Source organism: Gossypium raimondii, chromosome 11 (assembly GCF_025698545.1).
Source record: "Gossypium raimondii isolate GPD5lz chromosome 11, ASM2569854v1, whole genome shotgun sequence".
Lineage (NCBI taxonomy): Eukaryota > Viridiplantae > Streptophyta > Magnoliopsida > Malvales > Malvaceae > Gossypium > Gossypium raimondii.
The window spans coordinates 57,337,366-57,363,210 of record NC_068575.1 but is presented as its reverse complement, the minus strand read 5'-3'; the positions used below and the strand labels follow the sequence as shown (position 1 = coordinate 57,363,210).

General features: G+C 32.9%; 2 protein-coding genes and 1 long non-coding RNA gene across 4 annotated transcripts; 2 read left to right on the top strand and 1 right to left on the bottom strand.

The window, feature by feature from the left end:
* Window positions 1-9,442: 9,442 nt before the first annotated feature.
* On the bottom strand, window positions 9,443-10,961 carry LOC105801446 (uncharacterized). The gene is made up of 3 exons (XR_001135926.2): window positions 10,875-10,961; window positions 10,329-10,411; window positions 9,443-9,611 (listed from the first exon to the last, which is right to left on the bottom strand). It is a non-coding gene; the product is annotated as an uncharacterized LOC105801446 (long non-coding RNA).
* Window positions 10,962-19,020: 8,059 nt separating this feature from the next.
* LOC105802498 (probable mitochondrial-processing peptidase subunit beta, mitochondrial) lies at window positions 19,021-23,716 on the top strand. 2 transcript variants are annotated; one of them, XM_012634178.2, is made up of 9 exons: window positions 19,021-19,843; window positions 20,536-20,700; window positions 20,877-21,014; window positions 21,107-21,258; window positions 21,378-21,486; window positions 22,236-22,334; window positions 22,809-22,874; window positions 23,121-23,233; window positions 23,378-23,716. In XM_012634178.2, exons 1-9 carry the CDS (start codon window positions 19,172-19,174, stop codon window positions 23,583-23,585), a joined length of 1,722 nt encoding a protein of 573 aa, XP_012489632.1. In that variant the 5' UTR covers window positions 19,021-19,171; the 3' UTR covers window positions 23,586-23,716. The 2 variants fall into 2 exon arrangements, with proteins under 2 accessions (XP_012489632.1, XP_012489631.1); XM_012634177.2 differs by having other exon boundaries at window positions 19,023-19,843; window positions 23,121-23,228; window positions 23,377-23,716.
* Window positions 23,717-23,753: 37 nt separating this feature from the next.
* Window positions 23,754-25,768, top strand: LOC105801448 (metalloendoproteinase 3-MMP-like). The gene is made up of 2 exons (XM_052623705.1): window positions 23,754-23,780; window positions 25,250-25,768. The coding sequence occupies exons 1-2, from the start codon at window positions 23,754-23,756 to the stop codon at window positions 25,766-25,768; spliced, it is 546 nt and encodes a 181-aa protein (XP_052479665.1).
* Window positions 25,769-25,845: the final 77 nt, after the last annotated feature.

The window sequence follows — 25,845 nt, the reverse complement described above, 5'->3', positions numbered from 1 at the left end:
TAGGTCAAAATACTCGTATAATGAAAAATTTTAAAAGAATATCCATTTATCCAAGATTTAAGAAATCGCGGCCCAATACGTTAGGGCACAATTCCTTTAAAATCTCAAACTCGGAATATTTCCTTTATTATTTTTTAGAGAAAAATCTTCATTTCGAGAAATCAATGCGTCACATCCAATACGTTAGGACACAACGTGTTGAATTCCCAATAATGAGTTCTTCTTTTTTTGATTAAAGAGAAATGCTCAATCGTTAGATTTAACGAAGAAAATCGGAACCCAATACGTTAGGGCTCAATTTTCTTAAAAATCCTAAATACGAGTATTATCTCTATTTTGAAAATTTTCTATTTTTAAATTTGAGTAAAAGATTATGTAATGTTATTTTATACGTACAAATGCTATAATAATAAATACAACAATAATAAATACATCAATAGCATAAAAATAATATAAACAAATAAATAAACGAAATGAATATATATGAAAGCAATATTTCATGACATGCAAAATATTAAATAAAATAAATAAATGTAAACATAATTAAGTAGCGAATGAAGAAAACAAGCAAAATAAATAAAGAAAAGAATGTATATAATCTACACATAGAAATTTTAAAGAAAAATACATATGATTTACAAATAAAATTTTGGGTTATAAAACTTATATATACAAAAGTCATAACATATTAAAAATAAATAAATAAATATGTATATGTAAATTATATATATATATGAACATATAAAATATATTAAAAATAATTAAATAATATCTACATTATCAAAATAAATAAACATGCATAATTATATAAATATGAGAAAACTATTAGTTTATAAAAATTATGAAGAATAATATATATATAAAAAATGTATAGAAGCATACGTATTTACATATTTACAAAAGTAAAAAAAACACAAGTTTTTAAAAGTGTATATATATATTATAAAAATGTTTGTATGTACATGAAAATAATAATTACAATACCAATAATAATAATACTAATAATAATAATAATAATAATAATAAGAAAATAAATTTAAAAAAAGCGAAATTGCAAAAAAAAAAACCAAATAGTTAAAAAACAACAATAACAAGAAATAAATGAAATTTAATCAAAATAATGGGCCAAATCGCGACATGCAAATTACATGGAGGGCCAAATCGGAAATAATCCGCCTCCCCAAAACGGTGTGCAGCGATATGGGCTGAAATGAACAAAGGCAGAAACATTTGGGCCAAATTAAAAAGGAACAATAGGTTTAATCCAAACATGTCTCAAAAGAGGAGGTCTAAATGTGCAAATTTCCCACTTAGGGTGGAAATGCGTGGACCCCAATGGATGGCACCGTCTGCTTCTTTTAAGTTTTAAAAAAGCCAAATTTAAGGAAACAATTTTGTTTCCCTTTCTCTCAAGCAAGATATGAAATGGCTTCTTTAGGGTTTCATCAACCCTTGAGTGCCACTGCCACCTTGTGCCAAAGCTCCGATTACGACGGAGATGGCAACAACTCATGGTTCAGCGAGAAAAGGTAAGTTTCTCGTTCTCTTCCTCTTTATTATTTTAAGCAAAATATAAAAATAAAAGAAAAAAGAAAAATATAGATAGATAGTAAAAGAATGATGAACGCCAATAATGTAGAACGAAAAAAAAAAAGAAACCTTTGTATTCAAAAAATTATTGTATCTGTTTTCTCTCTTTTTCTTTGTATCCCCTTCACCTTCTTTCATACAGTATCTCAATGGCTTTTTATAGCCATAATAAAAATACAAAACAAAGAAATAAATCTGTTGCAATTTTCTTGATTTTCTTGCCATTGTTGTTTATTTCCTTTCTTGTTGTGCAGGTGGAGATCGCGTGGAGGTGGCTTGCGGCGCTGTTGATCCTCAAAAACCCTAGGGTTTCCTCATCCGTTTTGGACCACTGTATTTGGGCCATATTCGAAATTGGGCCACTGTTTTAAATCAGTTTGGGCCTTTTACTCGGGCCAAAATCGGGTATTACAGCTGCCCCTCTTTGCTCGTTGTCGTGTAACAGGAACAGAGCAAAAACTTTAAAAATTCCTGATTTTGCCCAGTCGTGCTGGATCTTGGTACTCTTCTTATTCTTCTTCTTTTTCAAGGTTTTAATCCGCTCCACTGCATCTTCATAAGTATAGGAGCTAGTGCTTCAATCTATTCCACTGCAACTGGAGGGAGATAAGACTTACAATCTTCAATCTATTCCACTGTTGCCCAGGGAAGTAGAATTACTGGCTTCAATGTACTCCACTGTAACTACAGGGAGGTAAAACCCGCCATCTTCGATCTACTCCACTATTGCTTAGGGAGATAAAATCTGAAATCTTCAATCTATTCCACTGTTGCCCAGGGAAGTAGAATTACTGGTTTCAATGTACTCCACTATAACCACAGGGAGGTAAAATCCGCCATCTTCGATCCGCTCCACTATCGCTTAGGAGATAAGATCTGAAATCTTCAATCTATTCCATTGTTGCCCGTGGAAGTAGAATTACGGCTTCAATGTACTCCACTATAACCACAAGGAGGTAAAATCCGCCATCTTCGATCTGCTCCACTACTACTTAGGGAGATAAGATCTGAAATCTTCAATCTATTCCATTGTTGTCCGTGGAAGTAGAATTATCGCTTCAATGTACTCCACTATAACCACGGGAGGTAAAATCCTCCATCTTCGATCCGCTCCACTATCGCTTAGGAGATAAGATTTGAAATCTTCAATCTATTCCATCGTTGTCCGTGGAAATAGAATTATCGGCTTCAATGTACTCCACTATAACCACAGGGAGGTAAAATCCGCCATCTTCGATCTGCTCCACTACTGCTTAGGGAGATAAGATCTGAAATATCCAATCTATTCCACTGTTGCCTAGGGAAGTAGAATTACTGGCTTCAATGTACTCCACTATAACCACAGGGAGGTAAAATCTGCCATCTTCGATCTGCTCCACTACTGCCTAGAGAGATAATATCTAAAATCTTCAATCTATTCCACTGTTGCCCAGGGAAGTAGAATAACTGGCTTCAATGTACTCCACTATAACCACAGGGAAGTAAAATCCGCCATCTTCGATCTGCTCCACTACTGCTTAGGGAGATAAGATTTGAAATCTTCAATCTATTCCAATGTTGTCCAGAGAAGTAGAATTACTGGCTTTAATGTACTCCACTATAACCACTGGGAGGTAAAATCCTCCATCTTCGATCTGCTCCACTACTACTTAGGGAGATAAGATCTGAAATCTTCAATCTATTCCACTGTTGCCCAGGGAAGTAGAATTACTGGCTTCAATGTACTCCACTATAACCACAAGGAGGTAAAATCCGCCATCTTCGATCTGCTCCACTACTGCTTAGGGAGATAAGATCTGAAATCTTCAATCTATTCCACTGTTGTCCAGGGAAGTGGAATTACTAGCTTCAATGTACTCCAGTATAACCACAGGGAGGTAAAATCCGCCATCTTCGATCTGCTCCACTACTACTTAGGGAGATAAGATCTGAAATCTTCAATCTATTCCACTGTTGTCCAGGGAAGTAGACTTACTGGCTTCAATGTACTCCACTATAACCACAGGGAGGTAAAATCTGCCATCTTCAATCTGCTCCACTACTGCTTAGGGAGATAAGATCTGAAATCTTCAATCTATTCCACTGTTGTCAAGGGAAGTAGAATTACTGGCTTCAATGTACTCCACTATAACCACAGGGAGGTAAAATCCGCCATCTTCGATCCGCTCCACTATCGCTTAGGAGATAAGATCCAAATCTTCAATCCATTCCATCGTTGTCCGTGGAAGTAGAATTACTGGCTTCAATGTACTCCACTATAACCATAGGGAGGTAAAATCCGCCATATTTGATCTGCTTCGCTGTCAATGCAGGAAGGCAAGATCTGCTATTTCACTGATCTGTTCTCTGTGGAACATGACCTGTATAATGAACCTAATTATGCCTAATGATTTAGGATGGCATGATCAAAATGCATCAAATGCTCCTAACTAGACATGTGTGAATGGTGTTTGCATGAGTGAAAAATTTTATTTTTCCGAGTATGATCCCGCTTAGGTCGTCATTACTCGAAGTTTATTAAGGTTTTGTGACTGACGTGCTACAACGCCTTCTTGCTTGACTGGCTTTTCTGAAGAAACATTTAGCCAGGTTGCCCCCCACCGTGAACCTCCAAGTTTAATCCATTGGGGCGCAAAATTTGTATCATCATTCTCCCACTGTAGCCTGAGGGTAGAAATGTATGGCTTTTCTGAATCCTCTCTTATCACTATTCAAGGATACAGGATCTAAATCTCTCTGGTCCCTTACACCATTCCCCGAGTGTTGTACCAAAGGCTCATGCATAGATGAAGACTTTCTTCTCCGAGGAAATCTCTTCCTATTGTCTGGTGATCATTGCTTACTTGTTTATCTTGTCATTTTGCTCAATCAATGTTTTTGATAACAGAATCCAAAGAGAAAGTTCTAATTTACTATTCCTTTTCAGATTCCCAAGCTTTAAACTTGGTGCGTTCTAAACAATAGTCCTATTTCAGGTTCTCGTATTATTTAGAAACTTCTAGAGTAATATGCAAAACTTCCTTCATGAAAGTTTTATTAGTCCATTAATCGTTATTCTAATGCAACATGCTTGCAAAAAGGGTATATCAATGGATGAGAATACAATTGGTTCTGAGCATAGCTCGAAAGGAATAGATTATCAAAAATAGTAAATAAGGATAGCAAAGAAATTGATTGGGAATGTGTATCTTGGAAAAGAATGAAGTATCCCAAAAATAACAAACTCAGTATAAATAGTATGAATATTGGGTGCCCCAAATATCGCAGCTTGAGCTTCTCTGTACAAACTTTCTGAAGACTCTTCTAAGTTTGACATGTGTTTAGGAGATCCATAGTACTCTGCCAATGCCCCAAGATGTTGCTTACCCTTTCCTGATAATTCAGGTATAACAAGATCACCACATGCCCCAATCTGGTTAGAATTCGAGTTGCTCTGATCACCTCGTGCCTCATTCTGATCAATATTTGAGCCGCCCTTTACGGGTTTTCAACTCAAATCCCCTTTGGTCTCAAGGTGCCCTTTGCGGGTTTTCACTTTGGCCTCTCCATTTTCCTTTTCTTTTTCTTTTCATCATTTTTTTTATTTTTATGATTTTGACCCTTTTTTTTAATCTGAACTCATAGGATTAGACAAGTCCTCGTTATTCCCTTTCGATCAGAACCAATGTAAGATCTTCTTTGTGATCAAATTTTTTTATAGAGCCTTTTAGGGCAAAATTTAACTATGACGAAAACTTTGGATCTTCCTCTTCAATTAATATGAAATCCAACAACGGAGAAATGACAACTTGACTTCAAAGGGTTAAACCATGATGAGCCAAAGAAGAAGGCATTGCCCCGGCAAAGAATTCTAAATGCATTGTTCATGATGTTAATCTTGAACATACTGTAAATTTTTGATATCGCATTGTTGTACAAATTACAATGTCAGTGCTTACCCAAGCATGACCATATGAAGACGTCTTTGAACTCTTTGAAGTAACTCAACAAGGTTCTGCTTCATTTCTTCGGTTATGCATGTTCCCATAAGGTCACAATCTCCATTGTCTCATCATGAGGTAAGATTTCATTCCTGTTCTACCATCCTCAACAAGTTTGAAAAATAGACTACAATCTATGTCATCTTTAAAGTCATGAGATCCCTCTAAACACAGATCCCACTCAAAAGGAACTTCTGAGTCCGTAACAGCATCACTCATGTCATTGATATCTGGGGACCCATAGTAGGTACCAAAGAATATACAAAAGAATGTATGAATAATCATTTGTACAATTATGAATGAATAAAAGAATAATATGGAAGAAGATCCGAAAGAATGAAAATATAATTATTCGAAAAAAATGAAAGAATATTGGCTTAAAAAAATGAATGCAAAGATGTATTTTATTAGAATAACGACATTCAGACATGAGCCTATTTCATAAAGAAATTCTTATTGCCTCTAGGCTGAAGGCAACAAGTGTGTTTTGAACATTACTCTAAGTAATCTCTAAATACTACAGGGGTTTCTTCTGCAATCTAATTATTTAAAACACTCCCAAGTCTATAAGGGTGAAAATCTGACAAGGTCTCTTCTTCAGTTGTTTCATCGTGAACACTTCTCGACACCCCTTCATATACTGCATTCAATCATGACGGGGCACTAGATGAGCCATCTATCTTGACAATACCCATGTTGATGAATTTTTCAACTAGTTTTTTGAAGGTAATGCAATTTTCTATAGAATGCCCCGTAATTCCTACATGATAATCACATTGTGCACTTGCATCATACCATTTGGGATACGGGGGCTGCGGAGGCTGTGGAGGCTTCACATGTAAAGGAGAAACAACATGCGCATTGAATAAGCTTTAATACAATTCTTTGTACGACATTGGAATTGGCGTGAACTGGAGCTTTTCAGTACCTGGCTTCACACCTAATTCTTGTCTTGATTGATTAGCAATCGATTTGCTGTACGTATTCAAGCTATTCACCTCATTTCCCTTTTCTTTTGAGGCTTGCCTTCTGTTATTTCCTCTAGCATCAATTTTTTCGCTCCTTATGGCGCTTTCAATCATTTTACCATTCATGATTATGTCAGAAAAGCTTTTTGTTGCACTCCCTAACATATGTGTGATGAATGGGGCCTTCAATGTATTAATAAAAAGCATCGTCATCTCTCTTTCTAGAAGAGATGGCTGAACTTGGACAGCAACCTCCCTCCATCTCTGTGCGTATTGCATGAAACTTTCACCAGGCTTCTTCTCTAGATTCTGAAGAGTAATTCTATCAGGTACCATGTTAGTCACATGGCCATACTGTTTTAAGAACGCCTGTGCTAGATCTCTCCATGAATTAATCTGGGTACGTCTCAATTGATTGTGCCACTTGGATGCTGCCCCTGCGAGGCTATCCTGGAAATAATGAATCGGCAGTTGGTCATTATTAACATACCCAGTCATCCGTCTACAAAACATGGTAACATGAGCTTCGGGGCTACTAGTTCCATTGTACTTCTCGAACTCAGGCATTTTGAATTTATAAGGGAGTACTAAATCCGGAACCAAGCTCAATTTTTTAGCGTCAATTCCATGGTAGCCTTCAGTACTTTCCATCGCTCTAAGTTTTTCCTCCAGCCATTTGTACTCTTCTTCGAGCTGTTTCGGTAATTCACCATTCATTTTTTCAACTGTCTCATCGAAGTCAGGGATAGCGGGATTAGCAAGGTTGTCTCGTGGTCGAGCTCGATCTAGCTTGAAAGTTCATTGGTGTTACAAGACCGCATACGAGGTTGATGGTAATGGAGGATTTTGTTGGTATACTTCCATTGGTTGAGAGGTAAGTTCGGGAATAAATAGGTCCTCATTGTCTCCTTCTTCAATATTGAGCATGAGCCCTTCCTTTATCAACTCCCTAGTCAACAATCGAGTTATTTTAGCCATCATACTCCCCTGAGATTCCATCATTTTATCCATCATCTTTTGTTGAATCTTCTCAAGCTGCTCATTCATTTGTTCTTGCATTTCCTTCTGGAACTGTTTTAGCCTTTGATCCATGTCTTTAGTTTTCGATCGAGTGCCGTAGTGGTGTTTGGTAGGTTGATTGGTTTCCAGATTAACTGAGGAGTGATTTAAATTAATTATAATCTTTTAGTGGACTTTAATGCTATGATATCATGTGATGCGAATGCATGAAATGAATGCATAAAGAGATGTTGATTCTGATTCAATTCCATTTAGAGAACTTTACTAAAAAACAAATCTCTTTACATAAAATGAATATTTATACGGCCTTGCCCTCATAGGCGAAGACATTCGATTTTCTTTCTTCATTCGGGCGTTAAGATAAATCTCACGAACTCTTCAAAAAGGACGTCTCTTCTATCTCCTTTTTGCTCGATCCGGGCCACAATTCATTGCTCACTCATCCTCGTGATGCTCTTTGGCTTCTCTTTAAGAAGGTTTAGCAGCTCTCGAATAATTTTTGTCATCTTGAATCATTGGGCAACGGAGCCATAGTCGTGTAGTCCTCCATTAAATTATCATCCTTCTCTTATCACGTTTTCTTGGGTCATATTCGGACAACCATATTGTCATCCACTTTATTAAGAAACTCATTTCCTTATGACAAGCTCTCTATTTAGCAATTGAACATGAATCAACACCTCTTTTTTTATGATGAAATGAAATGTCATGTCATGCAATTAAAATAAAACTGTAACACCCCTAACCCATATCCGTCGCTGGATTAGGATTAAGGAGTGATACTAAATATTGAAACATTTCACTTAACAGAATGAACCAAATATCAAGCTGCATATAAATATGTGTCTTGAATATGTAAATATATATATTTAAAATCTGAATTTATTTCACCTAATTATCAAAAACAATTTATTCGCTAAAATATAAGTCATTAACAATCCACACTAAATATCAATCATGCTTTACTAATAAAATTTTTTATATCATTCAAATACTTAAAACATTTTAAGAATTAACATTTATCATTACATATCATATGCCGAGCCGATATTAAAACTACTATTTGCATACATTTATTTCATTAATAAATGATTAACTATGTAACATACTACGACATAAAGAACCAACTCTATTTTGGACAGCAATTATTCAACAAATTGGACAGCAATAACATGCTCAAAATGGACAGCATTATACATCAAATTAGACAGCTTAAATATACCCAAAATTGGACAGCATTATACATCAAATTAGACAGCTTAAATATACTCACAATTGGACAGCATTATATATTAAAATGGACAGCATCAATACACTCAAAATTGGACAGCATTATACATTAAAATGGACAGCATCAATACACTCAAAATTGGACAGCATTATACATTAAAATGGGTAGCATCAATACACTCAAAATTGAACAGCATTACACATTAAAATGGACAGCATCAATACACTCAAAATTGGAAGCATTACACATTAAAATGGGCAGCATCAATACACTCAAAATTGGACATCAAATTTGGCAGCTTTAAATTGCTTTAATTGGATAGCATTATACATCAAATTATAACACAAAAATGCACCTACTTTCTCACTACCGTTATGTGCTCATATGACCTCGACAACTTGCACCATATTATACACTATTAACCTCTAATTTTGTACCTAATTTACATGCTTAATATGCTTACACTAAATCAAACCTGTACCACACAATAGGTCATCACATCTTTAAAAAGAAAATAATTATTGAACTTATATCTAAGCCAAATATATATTATCTAAATCTAATTAATCATGCACATGATACATAAGCATATACCCCAAATTGTCCATTAACTATATGTATCAAAATCAAATTCAAACAAAAGAGATAAGCCATTTTCGCATGGCTTTTAATTACACAAACACATTGGTTTCAAAATCAACATTTTTAACTATGCTATACATGCCATATACTTGAAAACAATTTAGCAAAATACCAAAAGAAGACACCGATAGTGTGATGAGCTTAGCTGACGATCCCCGAACACGTAGCGATCACCAAAATCTATACATCAAAACAATAATCCAACACGTTGTAAACTAATTTAGCTTAGTAAGTTACAAGCAAATAAACTCTACAATTTAACTTAACATCTAGAATAATATTTAACCAATTCATACTTCTAAATCATCTTACCTTTAGCTTACCATAGTATAATATAATTATTCACTTCATACTATGATTTAACCCAACTATATATTAACCCAACTACAAGCATTTCTTCAAATTTAAGTACAAGGCCAAGTACATTATGCATTTTATTATCATAAAATATAAAGAATCATCTTAAATAAATATGATTCCAATTATAATCACCACCTAGGTTTAATACTTACAAAACTTAATCTTGAATACCACCAAAATAATTATTACTCACTTTATTACTCATAATTTCTCAATAAGTCAAATACTTGATATTAGTAATCTTTCGAAAATATTTAATAAGTACGCACACTTAGTGCTTAATAATCAAACTCGCACACTTAGTGTTTTACCCTTATACTCGCACACTTAGTGCGTTTCAATTAAACTCGCACACTTAGTGCTAATCTCATTATCGTATATTTTTATACTCGCACACTTAGTGTTGGAAGTCGACAACTCAATTCGTCATATTTCAAAATTTTTTTATCACTACATATATATCAATTCAATTCAGCATAATTAAGTAGATGTTAAGATAATTTAAAACGACACAAATATGTATGCTTAATAACTTACCTCGGATATCGTCGACTAATAAATCGGCTACTCAACTACCTTTGATTTCCCCCGATCTAAATCCGATTTCTTGGTTTCTTGATCTAAACATATTCAAATAAATCTCATTTAAACATATTTTCATTTAATTTAGTCTAAGAACACATAAATGGGCAAATTACATTTTACCCTAATATTTCACATTTTCACAATTTAGTCCTTTTGCTCAAAAGACAAAATACACAAAATTTGACTACACTCCTTAAGGGCGAATATTCCTAGTGTCCATACAAACCCACACATTTTGTTTATTTCACATTTTAGTCCCTCAAAAATTTTATTTTTACAACTTAACCCTAATTACTCAAATTCATCAAAAATTCAAAGACAAAGCATGTTAATCTTTCACATAACTTTCATATTTCATCATCAACTATCACAAGCTCAAGCATTCATCAATGGCATTTCTCAAATCATCAACAATTCACAAAATTAAGGCATGGGTTTTGAAGTATTCAAAGCAACGATCTCAAAACGTAAAATTATCAAAACCGAACAAAAACTAACCTTGAATTAAGCTTTCAAAAGGGCCGAATATTTCAAGCTCTCAAACCTAGCTTTTCTTTTCTACTTTCGGTGATACAAACAATGAAGAAAAGTTGATTTCTTTTATGTTTTATGATATAATAACATAATATTATATTATTATTATAACTTTTATATTTAATATATAAAACTATACATATTAACTATCATTGCCGTCCACTATCCTTTAAAATGGGCTAATTGCCCTTTAAGAACCTCATATTTAAAAGCCACCATCAAATAAGCACTTTACACCTTAATAATCAAACTTCACATTTTATGCAATTTGATACTTTTGTCAATTAAACACATAAACAACAAAATTAATTCACGAAACTTTCACACATTTAAATTCACACATCATAAACACACAAAATAATATTAAAATATTTTTCAGACTCGGATTTGTGGTCCCGAAACCACTATTCCGATTAGGGTCAAAATTGGGCTGTTACAAAAACACAAAGTCAGTATCATAAAATATAATCAAAAAATAGTAAAACACCTAATCGGATATCTACTAGGGTTCAGTATAGTTCTACTTAAGGTGGATTCCTAAGGTTCACCATATGAAGTTCGGCTTCTAGGGTAAAGGTACCTGAACCAGCAAATTCCTCGATCCTCACCCATTATAGGCTCATATGGACCGAGTTCAGTTCAGGGGAATACATTTCCCTATGACTGCACGAAGATGAAAATCTCACGAAGACATAGGTACGGATGTATCCCGGAAGCAGTCCACTACCCTGCACGGAGGTGAAAACCTCACGAAGGATTAGTTTCTCGCTCCCACTTAAAAAGGTAAAATTGTTCAGCTCATGAAATGTATAATGCAAATAATATTTAAACAAGAAGATAATGAAGGATGTCATGAGTTTTTTTATAAAAAATGTTTTCTCGACTATAAGACAAGAATTAATCAACTTTGTGGCTCGACTCTCTTAATTTTTTAAAAAAGAGTCCCCAGCGGAGTCGCCAAACTGTCGAAACCATATTTTTGAAAAATAAAAGTTTTAGGTTGTCGACTTTAAAAAATAAAAATTGGGAGTCGCCACCAATCTTTTATTAAGGTGTGATTGGGTCACCTAAAAACGACTTTGGTCTACGAATTTTAGAAAAACAGGTCCGGGAGTCGGTTACGTATGAGGAAAGATTAGCACCCTCATTACGCCCAAAATTGGTACCTAGTTAATTAATTAATGTCTTAATATCGAGAATTTGCAAAATATAATCCTTAACAAAAAAAAAAACTTAAAACGTTACGTATTAAGACCCTTATCATTTCAGAGAAGAAAAAATGACACACCCAATACGTTAGGGCACAACATTCTAATTTCCTCCAAAATGAATTAGGTCAGAATACTCGTATAATGAAAAAAATTTAAAAGAATATTCATTTATCCAAGATTTAAGAAATCGCGGCCCAATACGTTAGGGCACAATTCCTTTAAAATCTCAAACTCGGAATATTTCCTTTATTATTTTTTAGAGAAAAATCTTCATTTCGAGAAATCAATGCGTCACATCCAATACGTTAGGACACAACGTGTTGAATTCCCAATAATGAGTTCTTATTTTTTTGATTAAAGAGAAATGCTCGATCGTTAGATTTAACGAAGAAAATCGGAACCCAATACGTTAGGGCTCAATTTTCTTAAAAATCCTAAATACGAGTATTATCTCTATTTTGAAAATTTTCTATTTTTAAATTTGAGTAAAAGATGATGTAATGTTATATTATACGTACAAATGCTATAATAATAAATACAACAATAATAAATACATCAATAGCATAAAATAATATAAACAAATAAATAAACGAAATGAATATATATGAAAGCAATATTTCATGACATGCAAAATATTAAATAAAATAAATAAATGTAAACACAATTAAGTAGCGAATGAAGAAAACAAGCAAAATAAATAAAGAAAAGAATGTATATAATCTACACATAGAAATTTTAAAGAAAAATACATATGATTTACAAATAAAATTTTGGGTTATAAAACTTATATATACAAAAGTCATAACATATTAAAAATAAATAAATAAATATGTATATGTAAATTATATATATATGAACATATAAAATATATTAAAATAATTAAATAATATCTACATTATCAAAATAAATAAACATGCATAATTATATAAATATGAGAAAACTATTAGTTTATAAAATTATGAAGAATAATATATATATAAAAAATGTATAGAAGCATACGTATTTACATATTTACAAAAGTAAAAAAAACAAGTTTTAAAAGTGTATATATATTATAAAAATGTTTGTATGTACATGAAAATAATAATTACAATACCAATAATAATAATAATAATAATAATAATAATAAATAAATTTAAAAAAAGCGAAATTGCAAAAAAAAAACCAAATAGTTAAAAAACTACAATAACAAGAAATAAATGAAATTTAATCAAAATAATGGGCCAAATCGCGACATGCGAATTACATGGAGGGCCAAATCGGAAATAATCCGCCTCCCCAAAACGGTGTGCAGCGATATGGGCTGAAATGAACAAAGGTAGAAACATTTGGGCCAAATTAAAAAGGAACAATAGGTTTAATCCAAACATGTCGCAAAAGAGGAGGTCTAAATGTGCAAATTTCCCACTTAGGGTGGAAATGCGTGGACCCCACTGGATGGCACCGTCTGCTTCTTTTTAAGTTAAAAAAAAAGCCAAATTTAAGGAAACAATTTTGTTTCCCCTTTCTCTGAAGCCGCATATGAAATGGCTTCTTTAGGGTTTCATCAACCCTTGAGTGCCACCGCTCAGCCTTGTGCCAAAGCTCCGATTACGACGGAGATGGCAACAACTCGGTGGTTCCGGCAGAAAAGGTAAGTTTCTCGTTCTCTTCCTCTTTATTATTTTAAGCAAACTATAAAAATAAAAGAAAAAAGAAAAAATATAGATAGATAGTAAAAGAATGATGAACGCCAATAATGTAGAACGAAAATAAAAAAAAAGAAACCTTTGTGTTCAAAAAATTATTGTATCTGTTTTCTCTCTTTTTCTTTGTATCCCCTTCACCCTCTTTCATAGAGTATCTCAATGGCTTTTTATAGCCATAATAAAAATACAAAACAAAGAAATAAATCTGTTGCAATTTTCTTGATTTTTCTTGCCATTGTTGTTTATTTCCTTTCTTGCTGTGCAGGTGGAGATCGCGTGGAGGTGGCTTGCGGCGCTGTTGATCCTCAGAAACCCTAGGGTTTCCTCATCCGTTTTGGACCACTGTATTTGGGCCATATTCGAAATTGGGCCACTGTTTTAAATCGGTTTGGGCCTTTTACTCGGGCCAAAAGCGGGTATTACATATGTTAAATAAGTAAATATTGATTTTGAGATCAAAACTTTTAACCTTTTTTTGATAAAATAACTTTTTAATTATATTACAACTCATGATACTCACCTTTATTTAAAAATAATAACTTATCACATTCAGATGATGCGTAAAAAATATTTTTGTATTAAAAATAAAGTAGTAATTTCTCAAGTAAGGAGTTGTTTTAGGATAATTATTTATTAACATTTAAAAAGTTTAAATGTCAAAAGATATAAGAGTTTCAAAATAATATTATTATACATAATCATATTACCAAGGAGAAGTCATTTAAGAAAAGCTAGTTCCATCCAAAAGAGATTTGAGATTATATTATATCATTTAAAATTTTTTATTTTTAAATTTAAAATGCCACATCATCAAGTTTTCATATTTTCAAGTTTAAGAATCAAAATGGACCTAATTGTTAAGTTTAAAATGGACTCAAAAAGAGTACAAGTATTGAAGTGAACCTAATTGTCAAGTTGAGGGGCCAATGTGGACATACTTTTCAAGTTTAGAGATAAAAAATTACATTATCCCTTTTTTTCACGGTCATTAATAGGATGACCTTAAATAAATAACAATTTTTTAGTTCAATAATTAAAGTGATAAAAATTAGGGTCAATGTGGACCTACTTACCAAATTTATGAGCCAAAACTTATATTATCCTTAAAATTATGATCTGAAATATTATCAATTTAATTTATGATACGATAAGAAATGAAAATAAAGACCATAAATTTATTATATTTGTTAATATAAAAGATGGCTTTTAGGCAATTTCACGGTATAGTTGGTTTGCTACAATGAACTGAAACAAGAAATGAATAATTGTTCTACGAAAAAAGAAAGAAAGATGTAATAATATTACATTGTTTTGGTTGGTATGAATAATACTATAAAATAGGTGAAGAATAAATAAAATTACAAGCTTAACATTGAACTAAGAAATATATTCTATTTAAATTATTATTCATATTTTATAAAAGAAATTTGAATACATTATCTATAATATATGTAACATTTCGTTTTTTAGTGATGTCGAAAATAGTGGTTCTGAACCATGATTTCGACCAACTAATTAGTATTTTATTATTTAATTAATATTTATAGAGTTACTAAAGTGTCATACTAAAATTTGGATAGATAATTTTACTATTTAGATAGTTAATTAATAAAAAAGAACTAAATTATAAAAGTTGTAAAAGTTAAACGTTACTAATTTATAAGTGCTTTTTGGTTGTCAAATCATGGTTGGAAGGCCTTATGTGATAATTTGGCCTTTTTAAATTGTAGTGGACAGTTAAAGGTTAAAAATTGGTCTTTTTGGATGAAAACATTAAGGGCAAATAAGTAATTAAAAACAATAACAAGAGAAAACAAACAAGCTATCATCATCTTCCTTTGGTATTTATCGAAAATTGAGAATCGGTCATTTAGGTTGCTTGTTTGTAAGTGATTTTTGCTTCCGTTTTTAATAAATTTTGTGTTTTTTAGATCATTGTCACTTAATCTAGCTAGCCCAGGGACTAATTCATAGAACTGTTAAAAGTTTAAGGACTTACCATGAATGATTTAAATGTGTTGTTGAAGTTTGATGGTAGATTTATGTGCTTGATAGTTAAATAAGACTATTTTGTAAAGTAATTTAGAGTGAGTTTATTGTTAAATGATTAAATTGTTAAGTTGGTAATATAAGTTGTTCAAGAAATATAGGAAATTCAGCAAGCATAGTTTTAGCGTTCAATTTGAAAGTTTCGGTTTTAGGACTATATATTTTAAATGTGTTAAATTTGAAAGTTTCAAGTTTTAGGACTAAGTTACATAAGAGGTAAAGTTTAGGGGTAATTTTGTAAAGTGTGAATAAAAGGGTTTAAATGCATAAATTTGATTGTTTTTGTGGTTTGATGAGATTAATTAAATTAAGCTATATTTTTTTTTGTTGATCATTTAGTATTAACACATCTCTTCCTAGAATATTCCTTTTCAAAGGCAATACAGTTCAACTTAGTTAGGCTTCCGGTACACATGTTCAAAGATTGATTGAAAAATGGGTTGTTCAAAAGTCAGATAATTCTTACAGCTATCACTGGTTCACATGACAGTTTGCAGGTACATTGGGTGTATTTGGCTTTAAAGAAATGAAGTGTGCTTCAAGGGAGTTACGCCTCCAAGAACTTTATCTCTTGTTGTGAAAAAAGGTTTAACTAACGGAATGGAAGAGTAAGTGAATGATGCATAAGACACCATGGGGTGGATGAGAGATGACGGACTAGCTGAAAGAATACAAGGAGTGGAGGCTCATACACCGCAGTGGTGGCATGGAAAGATGTCAATGCTAACTTTGGTATTGCTATAAGAGTATGGAAGCCAAGCTGTTGACAACTACAAAAAAGAGGATACACACCATGCTACATAGTACATTTGGAGTAAATACAGATTAATCAGGCAAATTTCTCTAGGAAAAGGCCAAATATTCATTGGAGTCGAGATCCCATTATGGAGGATATCATGGAAATGCTAAATCAACGCAATACAATTTGGCTGAAAGACAAGAGACACTGGGCACAAGATGAAGTGCTGAAGAAAGCGATGGAGGCTGGAAGGAACAATTGCACGTTCTCTTGGCCTTAAATTGCGGTAGTTTAATTTGTTGTTGTTGTTTTGTTTCTGGTTTTAATTTATTTTACTAATTTGTGGTATTGGGTAGCCACTAGCTTGTTTTATTTGATTGAACTCTTGTTACATTACCCTCCAAAAAACACTTAAAACGTGAAAACATTTTTTAAGTAGTTTAACTTGTATTATACCTCATACGTAGCCCACATTAAAAAGTAAAGGGGTTTTTTACCAAATTATTATAAAAAAAATAAAAAAATACCAAAACATTATATATATATATATATATTTTATTTACCAAAATATACAAAAAAAAAAAAAGAAGCTGATGGAGGGGAAGAGAATGGCGGCACCAATGGTGCCATTCTCATTGGCACCACCAATGGTGCCTTTCTCATTGGCATCACTAAAGTTGAAATGTGGCTAATTACCTTCTAAGCCCTTCTTATTTATTATTTTCTTTTTATTCCTCTTCAACTCACTTTTTTATTTAAAAAACAAGTCCTCAACCTATTTTTATAGTTAAATAAGCTCTTAATCTATGATTTTTACTCATAAAAGCCCTTTATTTTATTATTAAAGTAAATATATTTTATGTTTATGTGAATTTGATGAGAATAATTTATTAAATAAAAAAATTTATGTTTACCAAAGGCTTATAGCTATAATAGTCCCTTAAGAAAAACCAAAAAAAGTTACTAAGCCCCTTGACTTAATTTGAACCCAGTTGAGCCATTATCATTAACCTGAAAATTAATTAAGCTCTTGCATAAATAATTTTCACATTTCGTTACATTAACCATTAAAATCAATTAACAGACCAATTAGATGACGAAATATGACAGGTTGTGATTTAATCTTTCATATCTCCGATAAAAATCATAAAAATATCTATCTATAATATATATAAAAGCACGAGTCTTGAAAAAACTTTTGAACCGACAAAAATATCTTTTATTGTTAATTATATTACTAAACTACATTAGAATAATAATTTATTAATATTATTATATAATAATAAAAAGTAAGATTAATTAAAATAATAATATATTAATGTGAAATTAATTAATTTGGTCATATATTATAAATGCTCTACTTAAAAAAACATAATATATTATTAATTAATAAAACTATAAATCTATAAAATCATTGAATATAATTGGATGAATTTAAAATAATAAGAATTCAAGTTTTAATTAAATAAAATATTTTTATATATAAATACTCTTTATAAATTTAAAATAATTATAATTTAATAGAAGTTGTGAGAATTATATATTTCAAAATAATTATAATTTAAACTACAATTATTATTAAAAATATTGTGCTAATTTTAAAATAGAATTGTTATTTAAATAGAACTCTAAGCATAAAATATAGGAAAAAGACAAAAAAATTGTGATAATTATAATTATAATTTATTGTTATTAGTTAAAAATTTGAATGCTACTTTTATTAAAGTGAAGTAGAGTTGTTACTTAATTAGAATTCTAAGTATCTTAATTATCACTTAGCTAATGTTAGATTTAATTAAAAAATTAATAGAAATACCGGACATGCTTTATTAAAAACTAAAAGTAATAATAAAACTGATCACCCATAAATGTAACCCAAATAGAAAAATAAATTATAATTATAAACTATTCTCATCAAATTTAGTAAATTTTTATTTAATAAATTATTCTCATCAAATTCACATAAACATAAAATATATTTACTTTAATAATAAAATAAAGGGCTTTTATGAGTAAAAATCATAGATTAAGAGCTTATTTAACTACAAAAATAAGTTAAGGGCTTGTTTATTAAATAAAAAAGTGAGTTGAAGTGGAATAAAAAAAATAATAAATAAGGAGAGTTTAAAAGATAATTAGTCACATTTTAACTTTAGTGGTGCCAATGAAAATGGCACCATTGGTTGTGCCAATGAGACATTCTCTTCCCCTCCATCAGTTTCATTTTTTTTTTATATTTTGGTAAATAAAATATATATATATAATATTTTAGTATTTTTTTTATTTTTTATAATAATTTGGTAAAAAACCCAAAGTAAAGACCTCATGCTTTAGTTTCTATAGTTCAGTAAAACGACTTAGTTTTAGCGAGAAAGAACAAGTCTCTTTGACCATTAAACGACAGCGTTAAGCTAAGCTCTCAGCCAGTCAACCTCTCACTCTTGACTTTCTCCAGAACAGTCATCTCTTTCCACTCTTCACTCCCTCAAACTCCCAATCCCTGACAAACCCTAAAAATTCCACTGTAAATAATAATAAAAAAAATACCCAAAGGGAGAGCGATAACCATCAAAGATGACGATCAAGCAGCTTCTCTCTCTAGCTCGGCGGTTAAGCAAGCCTTCCTCTTCTTTCAACATATCCCGTTCGTCTTCCTCCGCCGCATCTCGTCTCGCCGCCGCTGCCACTTCGGATTCTGCTGAAATCAGCCCTCCTCCACCAACGGCCATGATCTACGACAGGTTATCCCTCTCCGTTAAATCAAAGCTCCAAAAACTCGAAAACCCCGATCCCCGTTTCCTCAAATACGGTTCCCCTCATCCAGCTGTTGTTTCCCACACGCACATGCTATCTTCCCCTGAAACCAAAATTACAACTTTGCCCAATGGCCTTCGTGTCGCCACTGAATCTACTCTATCTTCCCGCACGGCCACGGTTGGGGTCTGGATCGATGCGGGGTCGAGATTTGAGACTGAAGAGACTAATGGAACGGCGCACTTCTTGGAGCATATGATATTTAAAGGGACAGAGAGGAGGTCTGCCAGGGACTTGGAGGAAGAGATTGAGAATATGGGAGGGCATTTGAATGCTTATACATCGAGGGAGCAAACCACTTATTACGCTAAAGTTATGGATAAAGATGTATTTAAAGCGTTGGATATATTGGCTGATATTTTGCAGAATTCGAAGTTTGAGGAACACAGGATTCGTAGGGAAAGAGATGTGATTCTAAGGGAAATGGAAGAGGTAATGAATAGCTTTGGTTTTGGGACATTTTAAATAGGTTTCGGATAATATATGTTTTTTTTTTAAATTGGTTTTAGTATGTGTTCTCTCTGTTTATAGGGAATACGAATCTAATTGTTTGTGTTTTTGCTTGGCATTAGGATATAAATAAGTAATTAAATTTATGGGGTTGGATTTGAAAATGTCAACTTTTTGGAATATATATGATCTTTGTCTATGCAGCATAAAGTTTTGAGGGAAATACTAAATAGGATTATTAGGGAGAAGGATGCCATTTTAGTGAACATGGAGAACGTAACTATATAAAATAAGGGATTTTTAGTGGGTTTTGGTTGATATGTGTTCGAATGTAAGGGTTGTTTGCTTGATTGGTTACATTTGGCATTAGCTGGTGTTTTATTTGTCCTGCATATGAATTTGTGGGGTTAGAAATCAGTATGCATGCACAACATGGTTGTAATATTTTTTTTTTGTACAGAGTAAAGATATGTGAAGTATGTTACTGTTGGTTGGTTTCTTTTCTGTTGGATGGGTCCATTGTGCGTTAAATTATCTCTTTTGGAGCCGCATGAGGATGTTTATGATCATTAATTTCTACATAGATAATGTTGCCTCAGTTTTGCCTAATGCATTTGTCTTCATTCTATGTTAATTATTAATAACATAAGTTATGATCTTGGGGAATTCTGTAGGTCGAGGGTCAAACAGAGGAAGTTATTTTTGACCATTTGCATTCAACTGCTTTCCAATACACTCCTCTTGGTAGAACTATTCTGGGACCTGCTGATAATGTCAAGACAATCACCAAAGGGCATCTGCTGAACTATATTCAGACACACTACACCGCCCCTAGAATGGTATGCAAAGAACTACTCAGCTTTTCTATGTAGCTGTGTATACTACGATGTGCTTTAGTCCTTAAAGGATGAATGTTTTGCCATTCCATTGCTTTCCAATAATATCATGTGAGGTACTACGTGCAAGAGTTGTCAATAGGTTTTTGTAAATGCACATTTTTTGGTAACTTTTACAGGTCATTGCAGCTTCTGGAGCTGTTAAGCATGAGGAAATTGTAGAGCAAGTAGAGAAGTTATTTACCAAGTTATCATCTGATCCAGCCACAGCTTCTCAGTTAGTTGTGAAAGAACCAGCCACTTTTACTGGTTCTGAGGTGGGGTTGTCATAATAAAGTTATTTTTTTTCTTAAAATCCACTTTCAGTGTGCTATGCTCTCTAAGTTTATTTTTAATTTTGAAAAATCAGGTCAGAATAATCAATGATGATATTCCTCTGGCGCAATTTGCAGTTGCTTTTGAGGGAGCATCTTGGACAGATCCAGATTCCATTGCTCTAATGGTTATGCAGGCTATGTTGGGTTCTTGGAGCAAAAATGCTGGGGGTGGAAAGCACATGGGGTGAGCTTTTTACCCTTACATGAAATCGCATTTTAAACTGAAGTCTGCCTTGTCAGTCTCACAACGAGAATCCTCTGTTGCAACAAAGTCTTGATTGGTTTTGAAAATCCTTTAAACAGTTCTGAGCTTGCACAAAGAGTTGGCATTAATGAAATTGCAGAAAGCATGATGGCTTTCAACACCAACTATAAAGATACTGGTCTTTTTGGTGTCTATGCTGTTGCCAAGGTGAGACTGCTACCTGTTCCTATAATTTTTGTTATGGTCTGAATAAAACTTGATGCCAAAAAAAACCCCTACTAGTTATGATACAGTTTTTTAGTTATAAGTTTGTCATGTTCTTCGTTGTCAATATAGTTATTTAATTCATTGTCTAGTGGCCTTAACATCTTATCTGGTTGTTGCTGCCCATTTGATGCCTAGGCATGCTTTTGTGTAAGGCAATAGGCTTAAAAAACCCTCCTGTTTGAAGTTTTCTTATTTCTTTTATTTTTCACTCTTTTTGTTAGATATACCTTTATTAGTAAGAAAGGGATAGTATCAAACCTATACTTCTCAATATTTGAGTATTCAACTATCGATATGGACCATAAGGAAATCATGTGTAATGACTAATAAAAGAATTGCATGTTTTGTTTTTAGAGTTTATCATATGTTTTAAGCTGTATACACACATACACAAAAACTCACTCACTCACGCACACACATATATATTGTGCTTCACTTCACTCTAGCTAGCACTCTTTTTGTGCTTTTCTCTTGAGGTAATATAAGAGTTCTAGTGCTTAGAGTGTGCCTTGTGCCTTTGACGACACTGGGTTGTTGACTCCACCTTCCGAAGCTTATGTTGGTTTGACTAAAATTCTTTTGTCATATGTGAACTTATAGTGGTTGGCTCTATGCTGTTTATTTGTATTTTCCCCCCAAATTTTTATTTTATTTTATGATGCAATAATAAGTTTATGTTCTGGTCTCAGCCTGATTGTTTGGATGATTTGGCCTATGCTATTATGCATGAGACAACCAAGCTAGCTTATCGTGTTTCAGAAGCTGATGTCATTCGTGCTCGTAATCAGGTAGCTACAATTGCTGCAATTTTTTCTTCATATTTGGTAGATAAATTTTGATATTGTACATTTTGTATTCTTTTAAGAACTACTAGCAGTGTGCCAATAGTACAAAACCAGTTGGTTAGGCCATTTTGGAATTCTACATTAATAACGTTAGCCCAATATAATGCAGCAGTGAGTGCAGATTTTGTTTAGAGAGCTTATTAAGTTCTATATAGATTTTGTTCGAAATAGTTCATTATTTTTAAAAAATTCTAATATCAATAATATTTTGGTGGAAATTCTAGATGCCTGTTGCTCTCATGTTTTTCATCCTCTTTAACGTGTTCCTGCGTATTAACATTCCCTGGCATCTGTATATGGAAATGGAATGAATTCCTCTGCCCTACAAAAATAGTGAATGTCTTGTTTAGCTCGTCAATATCTAGTCCATCTATCTAGTCATTGGGCTTAGCTATTTTGTCTTTTACATTTTTGCAGTTAAAGTCATCCTTGATGCTTCATATGGATGGAACTAGTCCTGTTGCTGAGGATATTGGCCGTCAGGTACAATCTTTACACATGTTAGAAGGGTCTTTTAATTCCAGTGGGTGCATGGAAGCAATCCTATCTCTTGAACCAGCACATAAGCTGTTTTTAAGCAAAAAAAGTTTTAAAAGATTCAATTGAAATTCAATGACTGAATTTGTTTCATGCTGACCGTGCTTGAGCTGTTGTGGCAAGAGATGAGATCTGCTATCCTTTATTACTCACTTTGGATTTCTTATTGTCATTGGTGTCCTATCCTTACAGCTACTTACATACGGTCGGAGAATCCCATTTGCTGAATTATTTGCTAGGATTGATGCTGTTGATCCAAGCACTATTAAACGAGTTGCAGACCGATTTATCTATGACAAGGTAGCGATTGCAACCTAACCTAGAACTTACCAGTCTCTCTTTTCCAGCAATGGTTGCAACATTCAAGCTATATAATGAAATTTGGTGGGATAAGTCATTGAAATCTGAGGATGTAAATTTTTTTATGCGGTTTATGTTTGATACACAGGATATTGCAATTGCTGCAATGGGTCCGGTCCAGGGTTTGCCCGACTACAACTGGTTCAGACGCAGGACCTACTGGAACCGTTATTAGATGATTTTGGTTTGACTTTCTCAATGGATTATCACCTGTCCTTGGCAATCACAAACTTTCCGGTACTTATACACCAATTTCCGGAAGCACACCTAAGGGTGGCCTTTCTATTCGTTGTGTAGGGTTCTTAGTTTCATCAATTCAGTAATAAGCATTGCTGTCTTTAGTATTTGTTGTGAGAATCAGGAGACTTGGATGAGCCTGATGTTGAGCTGGGACCGTTTTAATGGCAAAATTCTGATCAATTTCTTTCTTTCTTTTGTCCCCCACATCATCTCCGTTGCAAAAAGATGGCATCTTCTGGTTTTGGCCCTTTGGTTTTGGTTAAGGCTGCATCTTTTATTATTGTTAAACAACATAGGAAGTTTAACCTAAAATTTTTCATTGGAATGGAATGATATTTTATTTTGAATATCTTTCCTTAAATTTATTATATACGTTAATGTTGATCCAAAATGAATTAATTGCATGATTTTACTAATGAATTATAAAATAAGACAACAAGTTAATTAAGAAAAAATAAATGAAAGCACCTTTGAAGTTTGAATCAGAATGAATACACATTGAGTGGCATATTCAGATTCATGCATGTTATATTTGGTTCTTTGCTTCCTACTTTCGGGTTAGGCAAGCTAGGAAATGGATATGCAAGCATGTAAATGTCTAATTCTAAATCCGTGAGAAATTGATACTTAAGCGATGACAATTCCTTTGAAAATGTGAAAATAAATAATAATATCAGCTCCCATGTATTTTCTTTTTATCTTTTAAATAAAAGTTTATTTCTGACAACCACCATCGTTGTAAAATAAATTTCTTTTATTTACAAAATATGAAAATAATAATAATAATGGAAAATTATCTTATATACCGTGCATGAAGTTTTTTTATGAAAATTTAAACACCATAATAATATTTTTTATATACTAATCTAAAACAACTTTTCATGAAATTATTATTTTTCCATCCACAACTTAGATGAACAAATTTGTAATAACAAAACGTGTGGATGTGGCCTAAAAGCCATGGTCCACCATTTTCAGTTGAAAACTTAATTAACTAAATAGAATTATCGCTTTTAGGCAGATTGACTTGTACAATACATTCTAAAGATTAATTGAATTATTAACTTGATATTACAGATTAGATTTATATATAATTTTTCATATTTTTTCTTTTGTTTTTTTATCTCTTAATCCAGCCCAATTATTAGATATAGACGACTTTCCATTCTATCCTAAACAAAGTGAACTGCACCTATTCTCCTTAAGTTAACAATGTTAATTTTTCCCTACTCATAATTATACCAAATTAAATCTAATATACTAGATTCAGTACTTACACAAATTGAAGTAGATACCCTTTTATTTTAATTCAGATAAATTTACTGTAGATGAACTAGAATCTAGAATGAAGGCAGCCAAACCTAGTAACTAACTTTTTTTTATTTTTTTGATTTGGGTATAAATAGGAGTCCATGCAAATACCAAAGCACACACCTTAAAACACTAAAGCAATACGTACAACTTGCACCATAGCTTGCAATGACAGCTACAATTTCCAATTTGTGTTGCAACGTTTTGTGGCTAAGGGTGGGTTTGGATGGGCGATTAGGTGCGCTGCGGTGCGTTTAGTTTACTTTTTGTTTCACGCTACAATATCACTACAGTATCTAATTTTACCGCCACCGCTATTTTTATACTAACCGCAGGTAAACTCACCGCCCATCCAAACCCACCCTAAGTCTAGACCCGTAAAGTTTCACCATGGGCATAATAATGTGAAGCAATCCCCTCGTTGTGGTGTAACACATGGCAAAAGTGATGGCGTGTTTCACTTGGTTGAAAATTATTCCTTTTTCAATGGGAATCCTAAATGGGAAAACTTCCCGGTGACCTATGGTTTCCGATCTGGTTTTCCCCTGCCGGCGGGTTTGGATACTCAAGAGGTGGAAGATGCCATCGATGCCATTCCTAAATTTGCATTTCAAAAGGTAGAACCAGGCGACGGAGCTGATATAAATATTGCGTTTGCTGAACTTAGCGGCACAATGTATGGTTTTGCCTATGCACCACCTAATGGGTCGCTTTTCCTTGGCATAGACACCAACTGGAGCACAAGTTCTAATCCTGGAACGCTCCAACTAGACCTGCAATCTGGAGCCATGCATGAAATAGGACATACCCTGGGCCTTGATCGTAGTGAATTTGAAGATGCAGTCATGTTTGTCACACTTTATACTGGAACTACCAAAAGGAAACTTAGCCAAGATGACATTGATGGCATTCGGACTTTATATGCCTAGCAACAACTTGCTTCAGTGAAAATCTATACAGCTTTCACGACTTATTGGGAAGCTTAGTTATATATATATATATATCA